Below are 13,136 nucleotides of genomic sequence, written 5' to 3' on the forward strand. Positions count from 1 at the left end.
GGAATATATCACATGGAACACAATACATGGAATACATCACATGGAATACAATACATGGAATACATCACATGGAACACAATACATGGAATATATCACATGGAACACAATACATGGAATTCATCACATGGAACACAATACATGGAATATATCACATGGAACACAATACATGGAATACATCACATGGAACACAATACATGGAATACATCACATGGAATACAATACATGGAATATATCACATGGAACACAATACATGGAATACATCACATGGAACACAATACATGGAACACAATACATGGAATACATCACATGGAACACAATACATGGAATACATCACATGGAACACAATACATGGAATACATCACATGGAATACAATACATGGAATACATCACATGGAACACAATACATGGAATACATCACATGGAACACAATACATGGAATACATCACATGGAACACAATACATGGAATACATCACATGGAACACAATACATGGAATACATCACATGGAACACAATACATGGAATATATCACATGGAACACAATACATGGAATACATCACATGGAACACAATACATGGAATACATCACATGGAACACAATACATGGAATATATCACATGGAACACAATACATGGAATACATCACATGGAATACAATACATGGAATACATCACATGGAACACAATACATGGAATACATCACATGGAACACAATACATGGAATACATCACATGGAACACAATACATGGAATACATCACATGGAATACAATACATGGAATACATCACATGGAACACAATACATGGAATACATCACATGGAATACAATACATGGAATACATCACATGGAACACAATACATGGAATATATCACATGGAACACAATACATGGAATATATCACATGGAACACAATACATGGAATACATCACATGGAACATATTACACTGAATACGTCACATGGAACATATTACATGGGATGCATCAGAGGGCAAAAAGGTCACCTACCTTAGTCATATCTTATTACAAAAGGAGGTTGTATCATTCTATATACTGATCATACAGAAAGAAATATGTAACAGAAAATGTCAACAATCACTGGAGCTTGCCCATGGAAACCAGTATGTAATGGAAAATGTAAACAATCACTGGAGCATACCCATGGAAACCAATATGTAACAGAAAATGTAAACAATCACTGGAACATACCCATGGAAACTAGCATGTAATGGAAAATGCAAACAATCAATGGACAAGCCTGCAGAAGGCCAATGTGTCATGGAAAATGTAAACAATCACTTGGGCAAACTTACAGGCTAAAATTTAGCAGAAATATTAGCAGTCTTTGATGGAATGCACAAATGTTTGACATTTGATACACAAATAGTATGATCATGCACATTAAAGTAACATCATGACCACGTAAATATAAAATTAAAGTAATATCATGACCTGGTAAATATAAAATTAAAGTAATATCATGACCAGGCAAGTATAAAATTAAAATAATGTGATGACCAGGTAAGTATGAAAATAAAGTAATATCATGACCAGGTAAGTATAAAATTAAAATAATATCATGACCAGGTAAAAGTAAAAATTAAAGTAATATCATGACCAGGCAAATATTATTTAAATTAAAGTAACATCATGACCAGGTAAAAATAAAATGAAAGTAATATCATGACCAGGTAAATATAAAATTAAACTAATAACATGACCAGGTAAATATAAAATTAAAGTAACATAATGACCATGCAAATATAAACTTAAAGTAATATCGTGACCAGGTAAAAATAAAATTAAAGTAATATCATGACCAGGTAAGTATAAAACTAACGTAATATCATGACCAGGTAAGTATAAAATTAAAATAATATCATGACCAGGTAAAAGTAAAAATTAAAGTAATATCATGACCAGGCAAATATTATTTAAATTAAAGTAACATCATGACCAGGTAAAAATAAAATGAAAGTAATATCATGACCAGGTAAATATAAAATTAAACTAATAACATGACCAGGTAAATATAAAATTAAAGTAACATAATGACCATGCAAATATAAACTTAAAGTAATATCGTGACCAGGTAAAAATAAAATTAAAGTAATATCATGACCAGGTAAGTATAAAATTAAAGTAATATCATGACCAGGTAAGTATAAAATTAAAATAATATCATGACCAGGTAAAAATAAAAATTAAAGTAATATCATGACCAGGCAAATATTATTTAAATTAAAGTAACATCATGACCGGGTAAAAATAAAATTAAAGTAATATCACGACCAGGTATATATATATAAAATCAAAATAATATCAAGATCAGGTAAATAATTAGCAAGATTTTAATGGTCACCTTGGGTGACCTGTTCCTTGCTTTTGCCCCAAAACAGCACCTTTTTATATGTTTGTACTTGTTCCAGAGCTATTTGCTTGCCATAATGCCTTAAGATGATCTTGAAACCAATGGCATGGAGAACCAATTTTCTTTATGTTCCACCATCTTAGTCCATGTCTATTTGAGAATGAGGCTATTGTCAACTCTCAAACAACATTCTTGACATTAGGGTGAGGCTATTGTCAACTCTCAAACAACATTCTTGACATTAGGGTGAGGCTATTGTCAACTCTCAAACAACATTCTTGATGTTAGGGTGAGGCTATTGTCAACTCTCAAAGAACATTCTTGACATTAGGGTGAGGCTATTGTCAACTCTCAAACAATATTCTTGACATTAGGGTGAGGAGAACCAAATGAACATTGTTATCCTGTCAAGCCTTGATCAAGGTCACAGTAATATAATAATAGTTCTTGGGTAATGAGGGCTAATTACCTAATTCTTGGTTTTCATGCAGTAATATGCCAAGGCCTTGTAAGAACTCCCTCAGTATAATTCCACTCAGTATAATACTTGGTGTTTATGAAGTATTATGACAAGGCCTTGGTATAACTCCCTCAGTAAAACTCACCTCAGTGTAATACCTGGTGTTCATGCAGTATTATGAAAAGGCCTTGGTAGAACTCCCTCAGTATAATACCCATCAGCATAAGGTTCCATCACTTATAAAGCAGGTCACCTTTATGACTCTTATAAACCGTATTATAAAATAGGAGGAATGTACTCACTTTGGTCTGCTGTCTCTACTGTGACTACTGGAAATGGTTGGACTGCGTATCACATGTCCGTACTGCCCAAGCTTTAACCCCAGAGACTGGGGGGTCTGCAACACATCCACACTCATCATGAAGCCATTTGTCTGTCTGTCTGTCAGTGGCACAATTCTTCAATCTGAAATTAAAAGATATCCACTAAGTATTCATTAGGTCCTAGTGCTGACTGCTCTGGTGGCCTTGATGCAGGAGGTCACGAGTTCAAACCCTGGCAAAGTCATACCAAAAAAAAACATAACTGGTTGGCTTGGTATCAGGATAATTTGACTGGGTGGGACATTGTGCTACAGACCACCATGATGCCCCAGTGCCAGACATTCTTTAAAGTACCACACTGCAGACATCATAGCGATATGACTGAAATCTTTTAAAAGCTATGTTAAAAATCCAAATCAGGCACATACACACACAGGTCTGAGTACCCCCCAAAAAGTCATTGTTAATTGGGGAACATATGATTTGTAATAAATCTAAGGATCTATTCTATTCAAAGAAAGGGGGTTGAAAAAAGTGAGAAGATTTCTGAATAAATTAGGCAATTAAAAAAGACATCCAGGTAAGGGATGGAAAATATAATGAAAACCCTGGGTTCAAGCCAACATTTTCAACATTTTGTACACCCACTTGTCACAGAGATTGAACTGTCACCTAATGTACAGTCAAACCTCAGATCTAGCAACCACCTGCAAATCACAATAGTAATCAGTTCATTATGACCAACATAACCTCTGCATGTTAAGTGACCACTCATACATAGTGTCACCATTCAAGGCAAACATCCATTTATTGTGACTATTTATCAACAGTGACCACACATATATAGAACTCCACCACTACCGGTCCCAAGCCCGGATGTAAAGGAGGAGAGTTGGGAATGGGGCTAGCAACCCGACTCTGTAAAACCCAACTTGCAACAAAAATGCCAACGGAAGAAAAACGAGAAACTGAAAGCCTGAGGGAGGAAGGGTCTTCTCCTGGAAGACTTATGATGCTATGTGGTAAAAGCTGCGAGCCCGCAGAAGCCATAAAGCAGACCACGCTTCCATCAAACAGGAGAATTAACAATACAACATGGAATGTGAGGACAATGCATGAGGCAGGAAAAACAGCACAGATAGCAGCAGAGATGAGGAACTACAACCTATCCCCTCTGGGCATTAGTGAGACAAGATGGATTCAATCTGGGCAAAGAAGACTTGCAACAGGGGAGATGCTACTGTATTCAGGATATGAGGAAGATAATGTGCCTCATAAACAGGGTGTTGGGCTCATACAGTGCTAGACTCCAACAAATGATGGCGAAGAAAAAGATAAGGACCAGTTTTACAACAGACTACTGAACATAGTAGAGAACTTCCCAGACAAAGACATCAACATCCTCATGGGTGACTTCAATGCCAAAGTTGGGTCATACAACACAGGATATAAACAAGCCATGGGGATCCACTGCCTGGGCGAGATGAACAAAAATGGAGAGAGATTTGCAGATCTTTGTGCACTGAACAATCTGGTTATTGGGGGTACCATCTTTCCCCACAAGAGAATCCACAAGAACACATGGATATCACCAGACCATGTGACAGAAAATCAAATTGATCACATCTGCATAGCCAAGAAGTTCAGAAGATCCCTGCAAGATGTGAGGGTGAAGAGGGGAGCAGATGTGGCATCTGACCACCACTTAGTTGTCGCAAGGCTGAAACTTAAGCTGAAGACTAACTGGATGGGCACAAAAGTGAAGAAAACAAAGTATAATATCAGCCTGTTGAAAGATGCAAAAACTAAAGAAGAATACTGACTGACTCTTAACAACAGGTACCAAGTGTTACAAGAGCTTCTTGCATATGAGGAAGACAATGCAAACAACAGAAGGCAGAAAGTTAAGGAGACAGTAATGTCAACATGCCAAGAAGTACTAGGCCCCATGAAGCACCAGCAGAAAGAATGGATTTCAGCTGAAACATTGTGCAAAATGCAGGAGTGGAAACAGAAAAAAGCAGCAGTAAATAGCAGTAGGACAAGAACTAAAAAAGTAAAGGTACAAAAAGAGAACACTGATGCCCACAGAGAAGTGAAAAGAAGCATCAAGATAGACAAGAGAAACTACGTTGAAGGACTGGCAGCAGAGGCAAAAGAAGCAACCGGAAGTGGAAACATGAAGATGCTGTATGACATCAACAAGAAGCTAACCAGCTGGTACAGCAAAACAGAGAGACCCATAAAGGACAAGCAGGGAAAGACCATAGCAAGTACAGAACACCAAATGAATAGATGGGCAGAACATTTTGAAGAACTGTTAACAGGCCAGCACCACTAAATCCCCCAGAAATCCACCCAGCCAATGCAGATCTCCCCATAAGCTGTGACATTCCCACCAGAGATGAGATCAGGAAGAACAGCAAGGGAGCTGGACCTGATGACATCCTGGCAAAAGCCCTCAGAGCAGACTTAGACGCTTCAGTGGAAATGCTATACCCCCTCTTTGAAAAGATCTGGGAGGAAGAAGAAATACTGACTTACTGGAAGGAGGGACACCTCATCAAGATCCCAAAGAAAGGTGAACTCAGCAACTGCTCCAACTACAGAGGAATCACACTCTTGTCAGTACTAGGGAAAGCCTTCAACTGGGTCCTCTTGGAGAGGATGAAGAAGGCCATCGACCCACAGTTATGAGATGAGCAAGCAGGCTTCCAGCAGAAGAGATCATGTACAGACCAAATAGCTACTTTTCTCATCATAGTCGAGCAATCGTTGGAGTGGAATTCTTTGCTCTACATCAACATTGTCGATTATGAGAAGGCATTCAACAGTGTGGACTGAGAGACACTCTGGAAACTTCTTCGCTTTTATGGCATCCCAACCAAGTCAGTGAACCTCATCAATAACACTTATAATGGAAAGTCCTGCAGAGTCATTCATGCAGGACAGCAAACAGACAGCTTCCTAGTATGGACTGGCATGAGGCAAGGCTGCCTGCTGTTGCCATTTCTCTTCCTTCTCGCCATCAACTGGATTATGAAGACATCCACCAATGGGAGGAGAAATAAGATCCAATGGACATTATGAAGTCAACTTGAGGACCTGGACTTTGTGGATGACCTAGCGCTCTTGTCTCATAGTCAGCAGCAAATGCACGACAAGACCGACGTACTGGCAGCCACATCATCAAAGGTTGGCCTCAACATCCACAAAGACATGACCAAGATCCTCAAGATCAATTATGTCAATAACAACCCAGTCACACTGCAGGTAAGTCCCTTGGAAGAGGTGGAGTCCTTCACATACCTGGGCAGCATTATCAACCAGCAGGGTGGCACAGACACAGATGTCAAGGCAAGAATCAGAAAGGTGATAGCAGCTTTCATATAGCTCAAGAACATCTGGAGCTCCAAAGAAATTTCCTTGACTACCAAGATCAGACTGTTCAACTCCAGCGTGAAGTCAGTCCTACTGTATGGAGCAGAGACCTAGAGAACCACCAAGTTGACCGTAAAGAGAGTTCAGACCTTCATCAACAGCTACCTAAGAAGAATTCTCCAGATCTGCTGGTCAGACACCATCAACAACACCAACCTGTGGCAGAGAACTTCCCAGCTTCTGGTAGAGGATGAGATCAAGAAGAGATGGTGGGGTTGGATAGAGCACACCCTACGTAAGCCACCAACAAACATTACCAGACAGGCATTGAGGTGGAATCCGCAAGGCAAGCAGAAAAGTGGCCGACCATGAAACACCTGGCAATGCGACCTCGAGGCAGGCATCACTAAGATGGGTCACACCTGGAGTCAACTCAAGGGGATGGCACAGGACAGAGGCCTCTGGCGATCTTTTGTAGGCAGCCTATACCTTGGTAGAGGCTATGGGCAAAACTAAACTGAACACATATATAGTGTCACCTTTTATGGCAAACATCCATTTATTGTGACTTGTTATTAAGAGTGACCACACATACATAGTGACCATATACATATTCATTATTGATCCTCTGCATATAACACCCAGCTATTAAAAGCTTATCTGGTCCACATATATTTTAGATATATGCTGTACTGTGTATAAAGCAACTACATACCTGCAATGAGACCACTACAGTTTACTGTGTACAGTGATAAACAGTAATGAAATCAATGAAACCACTACATTGTGTACAGTGATCAGCAGCCATGAAGTCAACAAGACCACTGTAGTTTACTATGTACTGTGATCAACAGTCATAAAGTCAATGAAACCACTACATTTTACTGAGTACAGTGATCAGCAACCATGAAGTCAACAAGATCACTACATTTTACTGTGTACAGTGATCAACAGTCATGAAGTCAATGAGACCATGTGTACAGTGATCAAGTCCTGAAGTCAATGAGACCACTACATTTTACTGTGTACAGTGATCAACAGTCGTGAAGTCAATGAGGCCACTACATTTTACTGTGTACAGTGACCAACAGTCATGAAGTCAATGAGACCATTACATTTTACTGAGTACAGTGATCAGCAGCCATGAAGTCAACAAGATCACTACATTTTACTGTGTACAGTGATCAACAGTCATGAAGTCAATGAGACCACTACATTTTACTGTGTACAGTGATCAACAGTCATGAAGTCAATGAGACCACTACATTTTACTGTGTACAGTGATCAACAGTCATGAAGTCAATAAGACCACTACATTTTACTGTGTACAGTGATCAACAGTCATGAAGTCAATGAGACCACTACATTTTACTGTGTACAGTGATCAACAGTCATGAAGTCAATGAGACCACTACATTTTACTGTGTACAGTGATCAACAGTCATGAAGTCAATGAGACCACTACATTTTACTGTGTACAGTGGTCAACAGTCATGAAGTCAACAAGACCACTACATTTTACTGTGTACAGTGATCAGCAGCCATGAAGTCAACAAGACCACTACATTTTACTGTGTACAGTGATCAACAGTCATGAATTTTGTTTTAGTCTGATATTATAAATAAAACAAAATGACCAACATTTGGATACTTATACCTATTTATAACTACATATGTACCTACATTGTCCCTATCTGTCAAATGTAGGTCTTACATACATACCTACATAACCATGTCAAATGTAGGTCTTACATACATATCTACACTATCTGTAAAATGTAGGTCTTACATACTGAACATACCTACAATGTATCTATCTGTCCAATGTAGGTCTTAGATACATACCTACACTATCTGTCAAATGTAGGTCTTACATACATACCTACATAACCATGTCAAATGTAGGTCTTACATACATATCTACACTATCTGTCCAATGTAGGTCTTACATACATACCTACACTGTGTCTATCTGTCAAATGTAGGTCTTACATACATACCTATATATCCATCTGTCAAATGTATGTTTTACAAACATACCTACTATCTATCCGTCCAATGTAGGTCTTACATACATACCTATATATCCATCTGTCAAATGTATGTTTTACAAACATACCTACTATCTATCTGTCCAATGTAGGTCTTACATACAAACCTACACTGTATTTTTCTGTCAAATGTAGGTCTTACAAACATACCTACATATCTGTCAAATGTAGGTCTTACATACATACCTGCACTATCTGTCAAATGTAGGTCTTACAAACATACCTACATATCTATCTGTCAAATGTAGGTCTTACACTGTATCTGCCTGTAAAAAGTAGGTCCTTCTGACTACCCTGTGCCTGTCTATAAAGACAACATTCTGCAAATCCCAAAGGTCATTGTTATTAAGGCATGTTTCATTGTTTTCAGATTATAAGTTTCTAATGATAAAAATGTGCTGAATACAATAAAAAGCCCTTGACATCTGTCTAAGCACTGTCCAGCAAAAGACCCTCTTAGCACTGTCCAGCAAAAGATCCTCTTATCATTGTCCAACAAAATGCACTCTATACATGTCTTAACACAATTCAATAAAAGACCTTCTGTATCTGTCTTAGTACTGTACAACACTTCAAAAGGAATATTTGGAAAAGAACAAAATATGCAAAGCACATATTGCAATATGGTCTGTCACATCTAACAGTTTATAGAAAAATGACATGTGGTCTGTCACATCTGACAGTTTATAGAAACATGGTCTGTGGTCTGTCACATCTGACAGTTTATGGAAACAAGGTCTGTGGTCTGTCACATCAGATAATTTATGGAAACTCTAAAGGTCTGTGGTCTGTCACATCTGATAACTTATGGAAACGAGGTATGTGGTCTTTCACATCTGACAGCTTATGGAGACAAGGTCTGTGGTCTGTCAAATCTGACAGATCATGGAAACAAGGTATGTGGTCTGTCACATCTGATGGCTTATGGAAACAAGGTCTGTGGTCTGTCATATCTGACAGTTTATGGAAACAAGATCTGTGGTCTGTCAAATCTGACATTTTATGGAAACATTGTTGCATCTGACAGTTTAATTACATGTACTGTTAACTGATATACTCTTAATTTGTCATAAGAGCTGCAATTATAATTTATATGAAAGATCTATGTCACTCTGTTTTTAATATACTGACCATTACATCTATTTTTAATATGCTCACCATTACATATTTTAAGATACTGACCTTTACATCAACTCTTTATTATGCTGACCATGAGAGTTTTTAATATGCTGACCATAAGAGCTTGTAATATACTTACCATAAGAGTTTTTAATATGCTGACCATTACATATATTTTTAATATGCTGACCATTACAACTTTTAATATACTGACCTTTACATATATTTTTTAATATGCTGACCATAAGAGTTTTTAATATGCTGACCATAAGAGTTTTAAATGTACCTGCAGACAATTACAGCCTTGAAGACAAACATGACTATTATGTTAGAAATATTTGGTGTGCAATTTTTATAGAAGCAGAGATTACTCAAGTACGAGTCCTTTCTTTCTAGACCTCAGATTTCAAGCCTTGATGTACGATCTGGCCTCATAAAACATTTGAGCTTGCGATTTTGTGCCAGCCAATCACTACTTTTGTAAGACAACTTTTTAATTAAATGAGAATGAAAATTCAAACATATGTGAAACACTGATTTCCAGGCCCTGAACCCTGTATTCTTAAAATAGTTTGAAGTCTTCAACACACTCTAAACCTCATGATCAAACTCCACAATCTGTGATGTAACTTTGTAACTCTGAATAATATTAGTTAGATTCATAGAACTTTAGAGCTGTAACTTTGATGGGATAGAACTTTTGATCTGTCACTTTAGATTAAATTTAGTCTCGTAGAACTTTTGATCTGTAACTTTTGATTAAATTTAGTCTCATAGAATGTTTGATCTGTAACTCTGATTGGGTTAAATTTAGACTTGTAGAACGTTTGATCTGTAACTTTGATGGGATAGAATGTTTGATCTGTCACTTTGAATTAAATTTTGTCTCGTAGAACTTTTGATCTGTAACTTTTGATTAAATTTAGTCTCATAGAACGTTTGATCTGTAACTCTGATTGGGTTCAATTTAGACTTGTAGAATGTTTGATCTGTAACTTTGATGGGATAAAATGCTTGATCTGTCTCTGGATTAAATTTTGTCTCGTAGAACTTTTGATCTGTGACTGATTTGATCAAAGTCAGGTTCATGGAACTCTTGATCTGTTACTCTGATAGAATTAAATTTATAGACCTTTTCGTCTGTAACTCTGAGTGGATTAAATTTAAACTCATAGAAAACTTTTGATTTCTGACTTTGATTTGAATAAAGTTTGACTCATTGAAATTTTGATCTGTAACTTTGCTTACATTAAATTTAGACTTACAGGACCTTTAATCTGTAACTTTGATTATAATAAAGTTAGACTCAGAGAATATTTGAAAATTTTTAAATGGTGCCTCTAGATGGCACCTATGATAAATAAATGATACATGCTGGTCACAATAATCACTATACCTAACTTGCTTGTATTGCTGTTATCCGACAATGACTTAAAGAACAAAGATCGAACACTCCATTAATATATGGAGTTCGTTAGCAGTAATTAGCAGAACAAACAATACAGACCATGATCTGCCAGCAAATTATTAAATTTTAAATAAAGGTCAATCTAATTTACAGTTGGACTCCTCAACATGTAACTGAGCCTACATGGTAACTAATGAACAATGGAATAATTGGAGACGATAAAAATCAAACTGTGGAAAGAAATATAAACTAAACCTATAACAAGTACCTGGCCTTTTCAATTTGCTTAGACTGGCACAAACTGCATGTAAATTTATCCTCACATATCACTGTAAATACTTTGCATTATTTCAATGGCTTATTTGTGGTGTGCAATGACCCCAAGGTGTTGTATTGTTTGCCATTCCTTATATCATATCTAATCAAACAACCAAGATTATTTACATTTGCTATTCAGAACCAATATTATTTACCTGTATTCAAGTTTTTGACCTCAATGCATCCAACATGATAACAGTGATTTACAATCTTTAAGTTATTATCAGTAGGTAAAAATCATGTAAACCTACACAGCTTAAATGCAAACAGACAACTGAATTATAAAGCAAAATTCCATTAACTGTACATTTTGCTACATTTCTTTATAAATATGTACAAAACATTTTGATAAAGTGAATTGTCAATTTAAATAACAATATTAAAAGTGACTTTGAATCATAATTTAAAAAAAACTTTGATATTTTATGATTTAATTATTTAAACTCAAGTAATTAGATATATTTTACTAGCTAAAGTCTGAAAATGGGAACGTTTTAAATTTGTAAACATTATATTTTGAAAAAGATAACAAAAAGTCATCATCTTTTTCTATATTTTAATTGGAAATTATATAGTTAAACAAACAAGAATTCATATTATATACAATAGGGGCCCTGAGTGGCAGAGTGGTCTAAAGCGTTCTCCGTTATGGATCACTGCCATCTCACCTCTGTCTGCGCCGGTTCGAGTCACAAATTCAGCCAGTGTGGGTATCTGAGAAAGCTTGCCAGTAGCTTCTCGTGGGTCGGTGGTTCTTTCTGGGGTTTTCCCGGGTTCTTCCTCCACCATTAATACTGGCCGCCATGTAAAGCCTATCGTGTGCTGAAAAATGGCGTTAAACCCCACAACAACAACAACAACAAAATTATATACAATAGAAATTATATATGATAAACAATAAGAATTATATACAAAAAGAGCAGAAATTAAATACGACAAACAATTCAAATAGGAACCTTTGAATTTGAAGGTTGTGATTATCACATTTATTGATGTTGCAAGAATAGTCAATGGTAGTTATACTTGCCCCATGATTAATAGTTATGCTTGCTCACATTTCATAGTTATGCTTGCCCCATGTTTAATAGTTATGCTTGCTCCATGTTTAATAGTTATACTTACCCCATGTTTAATAGTCATACTTGCCCCATGTTTAATAGTCATACTTGCCCCATGTTTAATGCCGCATGTTTAATAGTTATGCTTGCCCACATTTCATAGTTATGCTTGCCCCATGTTTAATAGTTATACTTGCCTCATGTTTAATAGTTATACTTGCCCCATGTTTAATAGTCATACATGCCCCATGTGTAATAGTCATACTTGCCCCATGTTTAATGTCGCATGTTTAATAGTTATGCTTGCCCACATTTCATAGTTATATTTGCCCCATCTCTAATAGTTATACTTGTCTCATGTTTAACAGTCATACTTGCCCCTGTTTAATAGTTATGCCTGGCCTGTGTTTAAAATTTATACTTGCCACATGTTTAATAGTTATGCTTGCCCCATGTTTAATAGCTATACTTGCCCCATGTTTAATAGTTATCCTTGCCCCATGTTTAATAGCTATGCTTGCCCTACGTTTAAGTTATTCAAACTTACCTCATGTTTAATAGTTATACTTGCCCATATTTAATAGTTATACTTGCCCCATGTTTAATGGTTATATTTTGCCCCATCTCTAATAGTTATACTTGCCCAATGTTTAATAG

General features: G+C 36.6%; 1 protein-coding gene and 1 pseudogene across 4 annotated transcripts in view; one reads left to right on the forward strand and one right to left on the reverse strand.

Annotated features, from left to right (window-relative positions):
* LOC149790217 (uncharacterized) overlaps window positions 1–13,136 on the reverse strand; it is a 192,857-nt gene that overhangs the window by 170,672 nt on the left and 9,049 nt on the right. For all 4 annotated transcript variants that reach the window (XM_089972238.1, XM_089972233.1, XM_089972236.1 and 1 more), the window contains exon 2: window positions 3,124–3,286. In XM_089972238.1, coding sequence (XP_089828364.1) covers window positions 3,124–3,242 — 119 coding nt within the window. In that variant the 5' untranslated portion in view covers window positions 3,243–3,286. The remainder of the gene's footprint in view (window positions 1–3,123; window positions 3,287–13,136) is intronic.
* LOC149790218 (uncharacterized) lies at window positions 4,244–7,041 on the forward strand (annotated as a pseudogene).

This window comes from Sinohyriopsis cumingii, chromosome 10, assembly GCF_028554795.1.
Source record: "Sinohyriopsis cumingii isolate HCF-2022 chromosome 10, ASM2855479v2, whole genome shotgun sequence".
NCBI lineage: Eukaryota > Metazoa > Mollusca > Bivalvia > Unionida > Unionidae > Sinohyriopsis > Sinohyriopsis cumingii.